Source organism: Microtus pennsylvanicus, chromosome 6, assembly GCF_037038515.1.
Source record: "Microtus pennsylvanicus isolate mMicPen1 chromosome 6, mMicPen1.hap1, whole genome shotgun sequence".
Lineage (NCBI taxonomy): Eukaryota > Metazoa > Chordata > Mammalia > Rodentia > Cricetidae > Microtus > Microtus pennsylvanicus.
Genome location: NC_134584.1, coordinates 94,900,426 through 94,919,307, shown reverse-complemented (window position 1 = coordinate 94,919,307; position 18,882 = coordinate 94,900,426). Strand labels below are relative to the sequence as shown.

Genomic DNA, 18,882 nt, shown 5'->3' with positions numbered 1-18,882 from the left:
TGTAAAGCATGACCCTTGCCATAGGAAAAAAATGAGCTAATTATAGATGTTAAGTCTTCCTTTCTTCCCTCTTCCATCATCAAACCAAGGTCTAGGCTGGTCAAGGTTTTCATGGTTTCTTTAAAAACAGTCATTACTGTGATGAAGGGCCAGATTTTCTATTGGGACTTTCATTGCAAACCAAGAGTGACCATTTGCTCAGCTAAACATGTAATTACACATACAACTCCAAAACAGAAACGGAGATGTCTGGATTGGAATAAGTTAGCTCTATGTGTCATTTCAGGTTTTTGATGAGTAAGTTTAAAAGCTGAAGGTTTGACATTTTGGGAAAGTATCTGGCCCCTGCATCATGCTCATCACCAGTCACCCGGGGTTCTTTACATCCAGTTCGCTCAGTTTAAAACAATCTGCAATGGAAAGTGTCCTCAGGGGTACATCCAATAAGGAAAGAACACCATCCCTGGTGGCCTCTAAAACACACACACACACACACACACACACACACACACACACACACACACACGGAGTCTTGGCCGGATAATAGAGAAGGGGAAAGGCTTGTTGGAACCACAATGAGATCTGTTTCGGAGAAAGCCAGGGAGAGAGGAAGAGGAGGGGATAGGAGAGAAATCACTGGCTTTCAGGCTACATGGAAGCTGAGACCGTCACTGAACAAGACAATGAACTCAGCTTTGCGAGGTCAGTGGGGAGATGAAGGCAGCTGAGCGATGCCCCACGAGCTTAGAACTCGAAGGAAAAGACCACGATGAGATGCTAACAGATGATGGGTCCCCACTCTCGGGACATGCACTTTGGTGTATACCGTGTGTAAGTGGCAAGTGCAGTCTGGATCTTTCCTCAAGCTTTGCTGGGGATAAGAAAGACTTTTCTCTCCTAATTTAGATCCCCGCACTACACTGGAAATATGTCGGATATCACAGTAAGATCAGCAGGGTAGACTGGGACATTTATGGTGATGGTCTGACATCACCACACAATATAAACTCTAACACTTGAATAAACTCCAGCCAACTGAATAATCTAGCAGATGCAAAATAAGGACAGATCAGAACTTTCTAGATGAATTAGGATGTGGGACAGGGAGTGGTATTTATCTATATCTATATATCTATATCTATCTTACTTCAGAACTTCAAAAGAGGCCTTAAAAGAAACAACTTTAATTAGCTAAAGCACCCACTCTTCCATCCTGATGCTCACACCTAGGCTGCTTCCTAAATGGATGCCTGTGTTTTCTTTAGTCTCAGTGGCAATTGACTTAATCACATTACCCTCCCGAACATGTCACAGCAGATCTATAAACTCGGGAAACAGATTCACCGATTCTTCCAGTAATGGAGTTAGAGTCAACACGTATTTCCAAGGCCAGCCGAGATGTGGTCAGTGGGGTTGGCAGTACCTTAAATGCCACCTGGATGATCTCTTCCGTGTTGGCGGGGTTGCACAGGACAGCCAGGCCGATCACATACTCTCGGAAGTCAATACTGCCGTCATTATTCTGTGAAGATAGCCATCAGTTAGGAAGGTGGTTATCGAATTAGCACTAATCACACGAGGCGAAGCACAAGCATGCTGCGCAGCACGGCAGCATCACGCGCTGGGACACTGCGAAGAGAAGTTTTCCCGAGAAGGACGGCGAGGGAAGGACCACCCGATGCCAGTTCAGTAGAGTTATAACCAATAGTAACGATAAATACTTACCCCTGAGGCCATGTAAAGTGATACACTAACACTCACTGTGGTTCCTAAGTTTGGAACTGCTTTGATGAGGACCCTTTGGGGAAACAGGGACTAAGACTTTAATCCTTAGTGGAAATAAAGCTTTGAGTCCATGGTGCAAACGGTCCTGCCAAGATGGCCTGCACCAGAGGATTCCCAAAAGGTCCTGGAAGGTTAATAAACAACCTTTCTGTTTATTACCACAGAAAATGGAAGTGAAAGGAAAAAGGGACACTGAGGCATTAATTAAGATGCATTCTTTAGTTTTCTGGCTGACTTTGGAATAAACCAGGAGCTGATATGACAAACCCAACAACCTCTTGAGGATTTTGATGATTTGTGGTTCCAGAAGCACCTGTACTGTGGGGTGAGTGAAAACTAAGCCTAACTAGCAAGATATAGACCAGGAAGGGTGTCACGACGACAACAGAAAGCACAGGATGGGGGGCTCTGACCCAGGCTGGCACACACATCAACTATCAAGAGAATGAGAGCTTACAATAAAGAGAAAATAGAACGAGGCTTGGTGGTGCCCAGTACTCAGGAGGCAGAGGCAGGTGGATCTCTGAGTTCGAGGCCAGCGTGTTCCACATAGTGAGTTCCAGGACAGCCAGGGCTACAGGGTGAAACCCTGTCTCAAATAGGGAAAAAAAAGAAGGAGGAGAGGTAGGTTAGAACACAAGGGACAACTCAGGAGGAGAGAACAGACACCAGAGGAAACGAGGGAGAATGAGATGGAGGTGAGCGGAAAGATGGAAGAGGGAGAAGGTGAGCAGAATTCTAGAAGAATCCTAGATGTGACAATCATTTTGGCGGCACAACTCCCAAGTGACGAATCTCCCGATAAACTCCGCACCAGGGACAACAAGGCCAGAGCAACATTCAATCTCACAGATTAATAAAGGGCACTCGGCATCATCAAGCACGGATCTTCATCTAGACACAATCAGCAGGAACACTCGAGAGAAGGGGTGTCTGGAAAGCCCTGACGCGGTGGGAGGTTCTCTGAAAGCACATTTTCTAGGGAGGTTTTCCTCCGCCTCTCAAACATCAAAAAGTCAAATCGCTTTTTTCCTATTACTTTATCTTACTGCAGGGCGGAAACTAAAAAGAACAATAATCTCATTTCATGTTCCCACCAGAAAAAGCAGAAACAGAAATTTTAAGATTTCCCCCAAGTATTAGGGTTTATTTCTAAGACAAAGGCTGAAGTCATTCATCTTCTCCATTTGCCAAGAAACCACCTTGAGAATAACTAGACTTAAAAATTGATTTTACTGCTGTATAAGTTACATTCAGCTGGATGCACCTACATGAAGTGTCTAACCGATATCACATAGTCCAGGTAGTCACTGCCACAGTGAACATCTGGACGCCATCACCACGGAAGTGTCAAAGGAGACAGCGTATGAAGGAGCACAATATACTTCTTGTGACGCCATCACCACAGAAGTGTCAAAGGAGACAGCGTATGAAGGAGCACAATATACTTCTTGTGACGCCATCACCACGGAAGTGTCAAAGGAGACAGCGTATGAAGGAGCACAATATACTTCTTGTGACGCCATCACCACTCAATTCTCCACGTACTGTACACAATGTTTTTGGAGAGTCTTAGACACTGAGGAGCTCATCTGGACCACGACAAAATTGCCCAACATAGATAAGCTTCCTACACAGTTGACTTTCCCTGAGCAAGAATGGCATCATGAACGGCCAGTCTTCACTACACCACTGGCCCTGTGAGGAACGCAGGTCAAGCACCACGGCTCTTCTTGCAGAAACAAAAACATAACAGACCCTTCCTATGACCACTAGGAACAAGGCAATGTGCTAGCGCCCAAATTTACACTAGTATATGGCGGATAAGCAGTCTTTAGTAGACACATTTTTTGATTGATATGATCATAATATGGTAGACCCTTGACTCACATGAGAAAGAATATGCAGTTTTTCTTTCCAGTAATGCGAAGGAGGAAAAACCAGCATGGAAATTACTTGGAGAGATTGTTTTATTGGATTAATAACATACTACTGAGGCTTTAAATCAGTATAATAAACTTCAGAACTGGAGGAAATTGTAGAAACCACCAATGAAGCTGGCACGTGTTTCATTTCAAGTTAATAAAACTCACTATTTCTATAACTGCAATTAAATTTAAATTTAATTTGATCATCAACCATTCAAACTTAAGAGTTTGACAAAGTATATTTTTAAATGGACAAAATATTATATAACAACATGCATTCTTTGAACTTTCATATTTTTGAATCGGTTTTGTGATTTTTTTTAAAAAAATTGTTCCATAAATCTATGGCGGTTTCCTTCAAACTTCCCCAGGAAGAATTATAAACTTAATAATAGCACCTGGTCTTAAAATGTATTTCATAGCTACATGTAAATGAAGAAATAAACCTTTCCATGGAAGGTCCTAGTCATTTCTTCACATCTTTTGCCAAGCAGAGCTGAGGAATAGCCAGAGAGCTACCCTGAATCACTGCAAAAAGAAGCATGGCCAAGCTTCAGTGAGCCCTAGCTTGGATTTTGTCCCTTTCCTGGAAGTCAGCAGCATCAGAAAAGAGTATGGGAGGAGTCACAGGGAGTCTAGTCACCCAACACCTTTGACCTGCTGCCCTGGCTTCTAGGAGCAATGGGAAGTCCAAGTAACTCGTCTTTATATTAACTGTTGAAATCTCAGGAGGAGGCCCAGGAAGACCACTCTGCAGTTAGTATGGAATATCCCTACTCACTGTGTGAATAAAGAAGCTGACTATTCAAGAGCTGAACAGAATAAGGTTAGACGGGAGAGCCAAACTGAGAATGCTGGGAAGGAGAAGGAGGAGCCACAAGCACACACAGAAAGAAGCAAGATGAACATGCCATACTGAGGAAAGGTACCTAGACATGTAGCAAAGTATAGATAAGAAATATGGATTAATTAACATGTAAGAGTTAACTAGTAACAAGCCTGAGGTATTGATGGAGCATTTGTAATTAATATTAAGTCTCCATGTGGGAAAGAAACATCCACCAACATTTCAGAACACTGGCTGCTCTTCCAGAGAACCCACGTGTAGTAATAGGGGCGGCGGCAGGGTTGCGTCCCCAAACACCCCAGCCGCCTGGCTCGGCTCGGCTAGCTTATGCCCCAAATAATTACACGGACACTGTATTCTTTTAAACACTGCCCTGGCCCATTTCTAATCATCTGTGTAGCGCCCCTAGGTGCGCTTACCGGGAAGATTCTAGCCTAAGTCCATCCTGGGTCGGAGCTTCATAGCGTGCGTCTTCCCTGGAGCAGGTAGCATGGCGTCTCTCCTGCGTCTGCTCCCGAGAGGAGAGCTGTGGAGTCTGACCTCACTTCCTCTTCCTCCCAGCCTTCCCTTCTGTTTACTCCACCCACCTAAGGGTGGGCCTATCAAATGGGCCTAGCAGTTTCTTTATTGCTTAGAGCCAATGAAATCAACAGATTGATATATGACACTCCCACATCACTTCCCCTTTTTCTGTTTAAACAAAAAAAAGAAGGCTTTAACCTTAACATAGCAAAATTACATATAACAAAACAGTTATCAAGTAAAAGTTACATCAGAAACATTTATACATATAACAAAATTGACCGTAAATCTCTATCAATAAAGCAAAATGTATACTAATGCAAATTATTCATATCTATATCATATCCCCCTTTAAATGTAAAAGAACATTTATAAACTATATTTGGGAACATGGGCGCAGTTTTTTCTCTCCAAACTGCTTCCTGCTGAATGGGGGCGTCGTTAATCAGATTATTTAGGGTGTAACCTGTGTGCCAGGTTTATCTCAGTTGGCAGTTGAGCAAAGCAATTTTCTGAAGATGTTCACAGCAACCCTTCAGGAGGACGTGGTCCATCATACCAAATCGGAATAGAAGAAATCCATAGAGTCTCATCCTCTGTGAAAACAAAAGAAGAATCTCTTTTCCAAAGTATCATATCCTTAGATCCAAATTCTGAAATCATAATACCCTTATATCCATTCTGGTTTAGCTTGGCAGCCCATGTAATGAAATGTCTGTCTGTACTTAGCTCCTTTACAGTCAAAAATTTTAAAGAAAACACAATGTACATAATCCAGACTCTCTGTGAATTTTCCATCTTTACGCGGCTTATTTTTATTTATATCTATAACTATCTGTACTCTGTCTCTTTAAAGACTTTACTTTTACTTTTTTCTTTTTAAACCATTAACTTTATTCTCTATATTCTTTTTCTTCTCTCTCCCAAGCCTACGTACATTCATCCAACAGTGTTACTCATTTAGTGGTCTGAATCTGTCCTATTGTGAATCTGCAATTTTTTACTATCCAGGAGCACTTTTGATTTACACCTTTAAATCACTAGGCGCTAAGCTGCAACATTTCTAGGTTAACTTTTTGCTTTTTGAGCGCATATCTTTGACCTGGAATAACCCTGTAGACCAGGCTGTCTTTGAACTCTCAGAGATTCGCCTGTCTCTGCCTCCCAGGCATTGGGATTAAAGGCGTACACTACTGCACCTTGAACTCACAGAGATCTGTTTGTCTCTGCCTTCTAGGCACTGGGATTAAAGGCGTGTGCCACCACACCTTGAAGTCACAGAGGTTTACTTTAAGAATTTTAACTTTTAGTCTGACTATATTTTTAACACACAGTAAACCATTCAGAAATTTTCTCTGTCTTTGAATCTCTCTTTACTGTATCTCTCTCTTTTTCTGACCACAAGAGCCTTTAATTTACCAAGGAATATCAGTAGGACTAAAGGCGTGGCTTTGCCGGCTGGATCCTTAGCTTTCCAGCCTCATGGCTGAGGTATTGACTGTAGCCATGTTTATAGCCACAACTGGCATTTCAAGGTCCCTGCCAGCCAGCAAGCTACAACAGACAACACTCAAGTCCTTTCTCTGTAGCCGGCCCTCCTGCCTCAAACACTCAGAGTTTGCCCTGGCAGGATGGCCCAGAAAGCCGGCATTTTAAAACAACACAGGTTTGTTCCTGCTGCTGAGTCAGGAAAATTTCAAAATGGAGGACATACCATTTTGTGCTAGCTCTGGGGCCACCAGGTAGGAGCGGTGCTCAGCACTTTAATTCTGAGACTGAGCATGCAGCACAGAAATTCTTTTCATCCAAGTTACATCCAAATCTGACACGCAGAGCACTGCGCAGTCTGAAAACACGTCTCTGTATGGCGGCAGGAATCTGCCATGCTCTTCCGCCTGCCTAAGCCTGATTCTGCCTTCTGCCCAGGAGCAGGCGGGGAGCTCTGAGTCAGGAAGCCTCTCTTAGATGAGGCGCTTGCTTGCCTCTGGCAAGCAGAGTAGACCAGAGAAATTGTCACAATCAAGAAAACATGCTTTACTCTTTCCCAAGCTTTCTCAGGCTTTCAGTGGGTTCAGTTAGCCACACGTCTGGGCGTCATTTGTAGTAATAGGGGCGGCAGGGCTGTGTCCCCAAATCCCCAGCCGCCTGGCTCTGTCCGACTAGCTTATGCCCCAAATAATTACACGGACACTGTATTCTTTTAAACACTGCCCTGGCCCATTTCTAATCATCTGTGTAGCGCCCCTAGGTGCGCTTACCGGGAAGATTCTAGCCTAAGTCCATCCTGGGTCGGAGCTTCATAGCGTGCGTCTTCCCTGGAGCAGGTAGCATGGCGTCTCTCCTGCGTCTGCTCCCGAGAGGAGAGCTGTGGAGTCTGACCTCACTTCCTCTTCCTCCCAGCCTTCCCTTCTGTTTACTCCACCCACCTAAGGGTGGGCCTATCAAATGGGCCTAGCAGTTTCTTTATTGCTTAGAGCCAATGAAATCAACAGATTGATATATGACACTCCCACATCACCCACGTTCAATTCCCAGCACCTATATGGCAGCTAACAACCATTTGTTAACTTCAGTCTATGGGGGAATCTGATGCCCTCTTCTGGCCTCTTCAGGTATTGCACACACATGGTACACAGCAAAACATCCACACACATAAAAATAAATTTAAAAAAAATCTCAGGAGGAATAAATGGCCTGATTCTCAGGCATCAGTTTTTCGAGGCTGTTCTACAACTTAATGTATTTTGTCATTTAGAATCAGATTTTTTTAAGGATATGATTTTGAATCCATCTTACAAGGGGTTACATCCCAAGGACAGTTTTTCTTTTTTCTTTTGTTATGTTACAATTAATATAATCTTTGAGAATGAGAAATAACCAATGCTCTTAGAGTAACAGTCAAAACATCCCCATAAAATATAATCTACTGGTCTGCTTTAAGTCTCCACCCGTAATGACACATTATTCCCTGAGGAACTCTATTATTAGGACACTGTTTGTCTTACTTATCAAAACAGCCAAGGAAAGTTGTTCCAATCACTTGGGTATTCCAACTGAGAGTATATTTCTACCACATATATAATAACACTACCAATTTTACTATACTTAAACTACCTTAATATACTTAGCGTTATGTGAGCACTTTCAAACAGTAATTCTGCCATTCTTCAAGATCAATTCACATTCAGTACAGGGTCGCTATGGGCATAAAGCTTTAAAACTAAAACATATTCCTAAAGTGACCTTCAAGATGACATAGACATCATGAATGTTTTTTTGGAAATTTCTTGCTTTTGGATACATAGCACATATGTTTTCAAAGTTATATGCAGTTTTTTGACATGTATGTTTACAGTACAATTTTATACATTCTTCTCACTATCATTCTCAGCTTACTGCTTTGATAGTATTCTTTAATGTTAGACACTCGCTGACAATGGAGTCGATGAACCAAAAGCCTTCGTCACAGGCCATAAGCAGTTTTCCATACAGAAATGGGTAAGTTATGCATGGGAGTTATAGGAGCTGAGACAGGGTCTCATGTAACCAAGGCTGGTCTCAAACTCACTAATCACATAGTCAAGGCTTGACTTGAACTCCTGACCCCAGCCTTTGTCCCAAGTGTGAAGATCATAGACAGACATGTGACTCCATGACAGCACCCCAGCACATTTTTTTAAAGCTGCAAATTAATACTTTCTCTCGCCTTGAAAGTGAAGTTGTAAACGTTAGTTATTGAATGAAAACTAAGAAATTCAGTCACTGTTCGAGCTCTTGATTCATTGCAACAGACAAAGATTTGCCTGCTTAGGACAATCTTGAGGGTGAACTGAGTCTTCTAGTGTTCATAACAGTGAATGAGGTTAGTAGGATAAATTTTATATGAACATAGAAGATGGCAGAAGAGAAACTTAGGCGGCTTCTGGATGTATTTCACACACATTAGAGGAGAATCATGAAATAGGTATTCCCTGAGCTGGGGATGGAGGGAAATACTTAACGCCACTTCTATCATGCGATGACAGCCTTAACTTTTATAAGGCAGTTATGATGAAATCTGGAGCGAAAATACAAGTTCTGCATTGTCCCTTCTACAACCACAGTGTGGAAATCAAATCAGAAACCTAGTCCAAGTCCTGATAGACATCTTGGCAGCTTTCTCCCTTTCCTGGCTACTCTCCTGCTCCCATGTCCGATGTATTAGTGGATTGATTCTACAACAGTGAGGTTGGTAGGAACGTGAGGTTGCTGGCAGCAGCGGTCTCATGATTATACACCCAGAGCTGGTCTAAGCAGACTATCAGACCAAGTTAAATTACAAGTTCCTTCAAGAAAGTAGATATGATCTCTGCTTGGCTCAGTTCAGAACTGCATGTGTGGTAGTTCATAAATACTACACGAAGGAGGTGATGGTACACACGGTGGCCAAATGCCAACCTCTCCCAACATCACTGGGGCTTTCTGACATGAGCTCCAGACCTCTTAAGAAGCCAGCTACATTGTTTCCATGGCTACAACTTTATTCTAAGTTAGTGTTTATCTCAGAAGGACTCTCCAAAGTGGCCCAGGATGGAAAGAATGCACTAACCATAGCAGAGAGTGAAAACCACTGAAGACGGGGGAATGGATGGATAAAGACTTGCAACCCAGCCTCTTCTGGGTCCTTGGTTTTGCTTGAAGTTGTAACAAACAGCTTGCACCAAATAATAAAATCAGGCAAAGTGCTATATGCCAGAAAAGACACGGTTAACTCAGCGGCAGGGTGGTAGGCTCTCACTTTTCCTAGCTTCCCTTTCTTGAAGGGAGGTGGCACCGACTCACCTGCTTGGCAGTTCTGGCAGAGACAGATTTGAAAAGCACTGGGAAGTAAGGTATAATCTACAACGCTTAAGTCTGTCACCTCGGCATTGGCATGACCTGAAGAGCTTAAAGAGGGTTCTGAAGACAATCACTTCATCTGGAGGAGGAGTCAGTCAGGCACTGCTAAAGGCCTCTCCCTGCAACGCTAATCTACAGCCAGGACCTCAAGCCACTGCGAGAAAAGTCAGCAACCTTTGTTGTCTATGCCGCTTCATACTCCACTTCACTGAGGGTTAATTATGAGTTTTGCCTGGTCTTTTTTTTTTTCCTCCCTGCCTGTTGTTTCCAAAGATAAGCAAAGGAATTTTCCTTGCTCTTAGGTTGGGCAAGATGGGACAAGAGCTGACTAACATCCCCTGGGTGCGCCTGGTTTTGTCTGAAGTAAACATAAGAGTGATCATTTTGGCTCATTAAGATGGCTAAAGACATTCTGAACAATGGGAATACCTTTTCATTCCTCTGGTCCTTGGTTCTTTACAAACACCCAGCACAAAGCTGCTGTTTGTCTCATTAGGAAGCAGCCAAAGGATGCTAGACTTTTAGGTATGTGCCCTCTATTTTTTTTATAAACTGATACCCCTTGATAAAACTGCCTAATCTTACATTTTTTTGAACGTATTGCTATACAATATAGAAAGTTCTCTGGAAAGTAGACGTCTTCCTAATATAAAGACCAGATGTGAAATTATGAGTAAAACAGACATTAATCTTTCCTTCTCGGCTTTCCAAGGGGAAAACCTAGTCCCTGATGCTTTCCTGATTTATTCCAGGATGGTAAACAATGCTAATCCATTCACCAATAAGCAACAACCTTTTAAAGTCAACTGGTACTTCCTCATCATATACACGTCTCGTCTCTACAATTGCCTCTCAAAAGTCATTATACAAACTTGGAACGCTTTTTGTCCAAAATTAGTTTTAATTGGGCAGTACAGTATAGATGAATACTATATTATCAAGAAGGAATATGAAGCATTATAAAAGAGCTCCCCCCTCCCCAGGAAATGGTAGCTGTGGGTAGAATATGAGCCGTGGTGCACACAGCCAGGCTTTCGGCAGTCCTCTCTTCCATGGTGGGTCTCACCCTCTCTGTGCCCATTTCAAGAATACATGGTCAGCTGCAGCCACTCTCGGAGGGACACCTGAATCTGGCCATCCGCATCACGGTCCAGAGACTTGAATGAGCGAAACATGGCATCCAGCCGGACCAGGCAGCTGATGAAATTGTTAAAATTCATGCTGCCGTCCTCGTCGGCATAGCGGCGGATGACCATGAGGTAGAGCTGCTCGTTGAGCTGGAAGCCTGCAGCCTGCACAGCTCCGTGCAGCTGGGAGCTTCTGAGAAGGCCGGAGTGGTCGCTGTCGTACTGCTTGAAGACACACTGCCATTTCTTGATGTTGTTCCACAGGTATTTAAACTCCTCAAAGCCCAGCTTCCCGGTCGTGTCGCTGTCCATGACAGCCACAATGCTCCTGCAAGTGTCAAGGCTAAAGCCGTCGGTCTTCAGATCCTTGTGCTTCGCAAGGACTTTGTTGAGAATATTCTTCAGGTCACTGGCACCCACCTCCATGTCGGGTCCAGCCAGCTGTGCAAACTGTTGCCGAAACCGCCTGACCTCCTCACTCTCCGAGGCCTCCACAGTGGTAAAATGCCGCTGCTGCGGGGGAGGCGGCTCGGGGGTATACTGAGCTGCAGCAGCCTCGCTGATAAAATTGACAATCCCGCCAATAATCCCTCCGATGTTGCCTCCGCCTCCTCCTCCTCCTCCATGACCACCTCCTCCAAGAAGGCCTCCAAGAGCCCCCCCAAGACCCCGATCGGCCCCTTCCAGGATCGCCTTTGCCAGAAACATGCCTGCGGGTTAGCGAGCGGGTGTGAACGCTGCGAAAATCCTGGAGACAGTTTGGAGAGAGCTGCAATGGAGTCAGAGCAGTGCACAGGTGGGAGAACTGGCTTTTCTGTACCTGCTTAAAACTGTACCACACCCCAGGAGATGGTTCATCTCCAACTGAAGTTGCTGAGTTCCGCTGGGTCCTAGCACCAGCCATATTTTCATGGGCCTCAACGAAGTTATTTTTTCATGTTTAGATAGTCCATGTTAGAATATTATTTTAAATAGGAAATATAAAACTATACATTGCTATGGCATTGTGTTCTGACTTTTGCTAGCATCCAAAACAGGACATGAATTTTCCTCACAGGAGAAGGTAAATGAGTCAAATCAACAATTTTTTTAACCAAGGAATATTTACTGTAGGGATCAAACTGAAGAAAATTCTTGGGAATTTGACACAGTCCTTCTTTTAATTCAAAATCCAATTCTTAAAGACAACTTGGTGGCGGCGGGGGGGGGGGGGGGTCTTCTTCAGTCAAAGTCTCCAGATCCTACCCTCAGAAATTAATTTTGTCTGGAGGTCAGCTATAGGGTCCCTAATTACTATTTTTGGGACCTCTTGGAGGCTAACACTTATACAAACTATGCTATATATGCATATGCCTCTGTGGAATCTGTGGTGCTGGAGTCAGGCATCTGTGAGCTGCTGATTGCCTGTCAGAGGTGAATTCATCCTCCACAAGAGCAGAATGTGTGCGTGTCGTAGCCCACAGTGTAAATTCTTATTTAAACGTTTGAAGGAATTCGCCAGTGAAGCCATATGCCCTGGGCCTTTCATTGTAAAGAAGTTACTGACTTGGGTCCAAACTTAATTCCTTTAGGGCTAGAGGGATGGCTCAGCAGTTGAGAGCAAGTACTATTCCTGCAGAGAACCAAGTTTGGTTCCCATCACCCATATCAGGCAACAATCTCCTTTAATTCCAGTTTCTGGGGATCTGATACCCCTTTCTGGCCTCAGTGGGAGATGCAGGCATATATACATAAACACACATACACACACACACACACACACACACAGAGTTACAGATCAAATAAAATCTTTTTCTTTTTAAAGACTGCTTCATTGGGTCATTAATAGAAAAAGAACCTTAGGACTTTAGAGGTTTTTCTGAGTCTGCAGATTCAGTCATGGCACGCCAAGTCTTTCTAAGAATGACTCTACGTTGTCTACGTTATCCAGACGGGTGGAACACGGTTGCTCTTGCACTAATTGCTATTTCTGTAAAATTAGCACTTACGGTTCTCCTCCCATTTCCACTAATTGGTCTGGCTTCCTTGTCTGTTTTCTTTCTCCAAGATTACATTGGTGAGATTCAAGTATATATTTCTAACAAGCATTTTCAGAAGTCAGCGTGTGGTAGGTGGGTCTCAGACAACACTCTGAGAAAGCCCACCTTCGATATGCTACATCTGAACTCATGTCCTCCATGGCGCTTTGAGAGTTCCACTGGTGAATTCAGAGAAAGATGGCTAGGACTTAACGGTTAAACTATTGTATCGCTTAACGACTAAGGAGATAGTTCAGTCAGTAAAGTGTGGAGAACACAGGGACCTCAGTTTGGATCTCAAGAAACCATGTAAAAACCCAGGTGCCACAGCACACACCTGCCATCCAGCTCTGGGGAGGGAGGTACTGACAACAGGATCCCTGGGCTTGCTGGTCAACCAGTCTGGCCGAATCAGTAAGTTTCAGGTTCAGTGAGAGACATTGTCTCAAATGGTAAAGTAGAGGGTAAACTAAGGAAGACACCAACATCAACCTCTGGCCTCAACATGTACACACACCCACAGAGTCGTTACAGTCACAGTCACACACACACACACACACACACACACACACACACACACACACACACAGCATGATTATTTTATTACTTAGTAATTATTTTATTACTTATTTCAAATCTGAAAAATGATAATCAGAGTATCTTCCCTACCTGCCTCACCATGGCTCAATCCAATTTTGTCTGTATTAGGTCAAGGGCTAGGCGGTTAGGATGCAAAGGTAAATAAGATAGGACTGTCGTGCTCAAAGTCAAGAAGATCACAGGGCTGATCCTAAGTGTAAGCTTGTGTCCATTTGCATATTTCTATTACTAATACTAAACAATTAAGATTTCATAGATCATAGTTTGGTGTTAAGATTTCATTAAATTCTCCTGGAAGATAAAAACATATTCTAAATAAAGGAAAACTCAGGAAAGGTACCACGTTTTGGAGAAGATGATTCAGGTGATGGGCTTTATACTGCATTAGCAAACTAGCAAAGCTGCCCAAAGAAAGTCAAGGATCCCGCTGAGACAAAGGAAAGATAGCGCATACGCCTGACTATGGGTGGAATCACCTCCCCAAGGACGATGATACAAAGGGACAGCGTAGCAGGCACACAGGGAAGCAGGGGGTGCGGGGTATTCGGGAGGTAGTCAACAGCACAGAGTGATGAGAGTCTGCTCAGACGCGTGGAAATGATGAGAGAGCAGCAAATCAGAGCGGGACTGGAAAGGATTGGGGACCACTGTGTAAGAGGGTCCACCTCACGGGTCACTGCAGAACCACCACAGCTCAGAGTGGAGTCACAGTGAGAACAGATGTGAAACTGCACAGTTCTAGAACAAGAGTGTGCGAGCCGCTTAGAGGAGAACGGCAGCTAGAGAATCGCAACTCTCCCTCCCTTCTGAGCCAGGAAGACCTTGACGTCTCAATTCTCCTGCGTCAGCTCTGGAATGTTTGGATTATGAATCTATGTCACCACACCCAACTGACATTATTATTATTATTTTTCTGTTTTTTTAAGGTCATGGAACAATGTCTTCAATATCCTATTCCAGCCATACCCAATAACTGGCCTTATTTCTTAGGGGCACAATGAAATTACTTGTGTGAACACTAAAGAACAAATATCCTTAACTGCTTAGGGAAATGTACACAAAAATGACGGCTTTCCTTTGAAGAGACGCACAGGGCTCACTGTGTCTCACACAGATTTATACCTATTTATAAAGCTTCTTTTTAAGAGGGAAAATTTTTTATTTTTACATTTTTAATTTATGTGCTTTGGTGTTTTATCTGCACACATCTTTGGACCATATGCATGCAGTGCCCATGGAGGCCAGAAGAGGGAGTCAGATCTCCTAACTGGAATTACAGTTGGGGGCCACCTGTGGGTGCTGGGATTCAACCCTGAGTCTTCCAAAAGAGCAGCCAGAGCTCTTAACCACTGAGACAACTCTCGATTTTTTTTAGTGCTGCAAATTAACTCAATAGCAACTAGTATCTTATACAATGTACCTCGTCTTACATGTTGTTTGGTTATTTTGCTATATTTAAAATTCCAGTCATTTATATTCAAAGGAGAAGGAGGGTATTTGGCTAAGAGTTTGTCGTAAATCATCAGAGCATAACATGCTGCTGTTAGATGAAGAAGTCTTTTCTTCACTGTCCACTTAATCTTCTACAATTATTTATTAGAACATTTTAACAACCTGAGTTGCTATCTGGGAGGAAAAACCACTTCTAAAATCTGGAAGAAAAGACAGACCAGGCTATACTTAAAGAAAAATTATGCCCAACTTGGGAGAAAAGGTTATTGAACTTAAGAGATAAACAATGATACATGAACACGAATATAATATCATTTCTATTAGCGCCAAGTGAAAACAACCTCAATATCTACCAACTGGCGAATGAATATTTGATACAAAGAAATACTAATCAAAACCAAAATGGAATTAACCACTGATGCATACTACAAGGACAAATCTCAAACCATGCTAACTAAGGAACTACATGTTGCTACATTCCAGTTACGCAAAATGTCCAGAAAGCCCACATGTATGAAGCCAGGAGGCAGATTAGTAGCAGCCACCTAGGTTCTAGGAAGGAAGCATGTGACAAAAAAAATCATACAGTAAGTGGCACAAGGCATCATCTGAGCTAAAACTGGTTGATGGTGAGGGTTGCAGAGTCTGGTGAATAAACAGAGGGGAAGACATGCATTCCCGAAGGAAGCAAATAACAGGATTTGTAAATCACACCTTAAGAAGGTAATTGTTCTTTAAATCCACGGTAACAGTTTAACAGCAAAAAGATCACAACATGTTTAGTTTCCATGGTGCAATTAGCTAGCTCTGTGGCCATGAGGTGGAACTTCCTCCCTTGGCCTAGCTGCTTACCACAAAATGAAGAGAATGGGTAGAACCTAAGGCCTCAAGTTCGACAGTTGTGTGTGTCTGGCCTTTTTCTTTGTTTTGGGTTTTGTTGTTGTTTGGGCATTTTCGTTTGTTTGTTTTTAGAGATAGGGTTTCTCTGTGTAGTCCTGGCTCTCCTGGAACTTGCTATGTAGACCAGGCTGGCCTCGAACTCACAGAGATGCACTGCCTCCACCTTCTTAGTGTTAGGTTCAAAGGCATGCACCACCACCACCCAGCCTGTGTCTGGATTTTCACGTCATGTAATAGTGACAGAAGCAACATTCTTCCATTCAGTTTCCTTCTGCTACCTACACCTCTTTCTGATACACACATCTAATTATCTGTACCTTGAGCCTGGTTCTATTAACGTGAAGGACATGTTACTTTACTCCTAACCCTACGTTTACACGCTGCCTCGTTTTCAAAAGTATGCTGAGTACATTACTCCTCTAAGGGGGACCTCCAGGTCACAGGAAGGGGCTGAGTCTACATGGAAGACCCCCAGTTCCCATCTCAAATAAAGTCTTTCTGTCAGGTGTGGTCTTAGCTACTGCAAAGGTGATGTGGAGTAGATACTCTGAATCTGGCAATCATTTGTTGATGAAAATGTCACGCTGGATGAAATCAAAAGCTTTTCTAGAGTCTATGTGAGCAGGATTGATTTTTCCCTTATACTGAACTCTCACTCTGTCCAGCAGAGGGGATGAAACTGAACACAATCTTTTCCTTACAAAGCCGGCTTTTTACTTCCCTTCGCTCTTGGGGGAGGCCAGCAATTGCTCACTTGCTACAGTGCGGAGGTTTGGACTGTTTCAGCCCCTCTTCTGTTTCCTCTCCTAACCTTCCAGGCACCCAGGCACTAAGAATGTAAAAAAATATGATTCTTATATCTAGATACATATTTATAATATTATAACACTCAGAAAAACACTATGATAGTTGAGATGAGAGAGACAAGTCCACCCAGGAATTGGGAAGAAATGCTCAGACAGAGGACTGCCAAACTTTCAAGACAACTGAGCAGAAAAGTTCACCTATCCCACCCAGAAGTTGTAGCCTTTCCCTTCAAATGATATTATGGAAATTACAAAGTGACTTTCATAGAGCAAAGACTGCATAGCTGGACTCTTGTCATATAAACTATGAAACACTATGTTACTTAATCAAAACTGACACAGAAGTCAAAAAGATGAGAATTTTCTAGACTCTCTACAAACATTGAAGGTACCGATGTCTTGACTTTCACCAGGAGTAAATCCTTGGACCACAGCACCTTGCTTCTAAAAGCAAGGGCAAGCCAGGCTGTTTGTTATTACTGGCATTCAAGACTTGCCCTTGGATTCACACCAAGAACAGGGCAGATGGGAAGAAGTTGGAATAAAGAAATACATTCATTCCACAGAATGAAACAGTAATAAAAGATCTGCAGATGTTTACAACAGCCAGAAAGGCTGGTTTGCCAGAGTGCTAAAGTATACATAAACCCTTCCTGAGTCATACTTAAACAAAAGACATTCTGCTGCCGGAAGAGCTCAGGGTTAAACAGCAGAAATGGAAACGTGATACTTATCAATGCTTTCTAAAGAAGGGAAATAGTAACCATGTATCCTTACTAGTCAATGGTCTGTGTACAGAATCGTATTGGTTAGTAAGATACCGAGCTCATGTCAGACTAGATCCAAGGAAACAGAAATCAAGTTCTCTCATTCTTTTCCTTGTGTCTGTGAGGATTGTTGATACACTACTACTTCAAACTAGAGGAGGAGGGCTAGAGAGATGGCTCAGAGGTTAAGAGCACAGGCTGTTCTTCCAGAGGACCCTGTTTTAACTCTTAGCACCCACACGGTGGCTCACAGCCATCTGTAAGTCGAGCTGCAGAGGATCTGATGCCCTCTTCTGGCCTCTGTGTGCACCAGGCATACATGCGGGACAATGACATACACACAGGAAGAACACCCTTACACATATTTTTTTCCTTTTTTAGTGTAGGAGGATATTAACCAGAGGTATTTTGCAGAGGATGAAATCATTACTGCTGTTATGGTCCTGGCAAGACATAGTTATAGCTACAGAAATGACTGTCCCATAATTGTTCCTGATTTAGCCAGTATTATTTCTTGATCTCATTAAATGCTCTTAAGTTCCTTCACACGTGCTAGCAAATAATTTAGTACTTAATCTGAATTATTAGCAAAAAATATTGAGACGCCAATATTCTAAACCATTGTCTCAGACTTATCTGGACATTTAATTAACTTTCCAATTAATCTTTGATATGAAGAATTCAGTAAATAACCGTGAGTATTAAACAAGCTACATTAAAGCCAAAGATAAAAAGAGTCTTTTTTTTGTCCCTCAAAGAGACGGGACCTTGCCAAAGGAAACGCCTCCAAACTAGTAAACAATGACAGCTCACCTTTGGAACATTTAAGTTGTCTACAATCAAATATCTGAAAGTCTAAAGAACATACTACTAATAGTATGTTTAGGACAAAATGATAAAAATAATTACGCAGTTTTTGTAAATTAGCCAAGAAGAAAGAGTCTTAAGGATACTGAGAAGGGAAAAGAGGGCAAAGGCACATGGAAAGTGGCGGGGGTTTCCACACAACAATGCATAGCTGCTAAGGGTCAACAGGAACACCCAGCCTTCATTAAGCATTACTACCTAGCTACTGAGGGAAACACTCTCGGAGTTGCTGGACCTCCTTGCTCTCCCATCAAATATTCTCCAGCTCAATCATTTCACTAGACTGAGGAAACAGGCCTGGCATGTGTAAGTGTGTGCGCACGGTGTGGCCACCATTACACAACTCAGCTTTTCAAAACAAAGACACTTCACAGGCATAGACATG

At 43.0% G+C, this 18,882-nt stretch overlaps 2 protein-coding genes across 3 annotated transcripts in view; both read right to left on the bottom strand.

Moving 5' to 3' along the window:
- Lpcat2 (lysophosphatidylcholine acyltransferase 2) overlaps positions 1 to 18,882 on the bottom strand; it is a 64,548-nt gene that overhangs the window by 6,972 nt on the left and 38,694 nt on the right. For both annotated transcript variants that reach the window (XM_075976881.1, XM_075976882.1), the window contains exon 12: positions 1,424 to 1,522. In XM_075976881.1, coding sequence (XP_075832996.1) covers positions 1,424 to 1,522 — 99 coding nt within the window. The remainder of the gene's footprint in view (positions 1 to 1,423; positions 1,523 to 18,882) is intronic.
- On the bottom strand, positions 11,043 to 11,795 carry Capns2 (calpain small subunit 2). The gene has a single exon (XM_075977908.1). It carries the CDS (start codon positions 11,793 to 11,795, stop codon positions 11,043 to 11,045), a length of 753 nt encoding a protein of 250 aa, XP_075834023.1.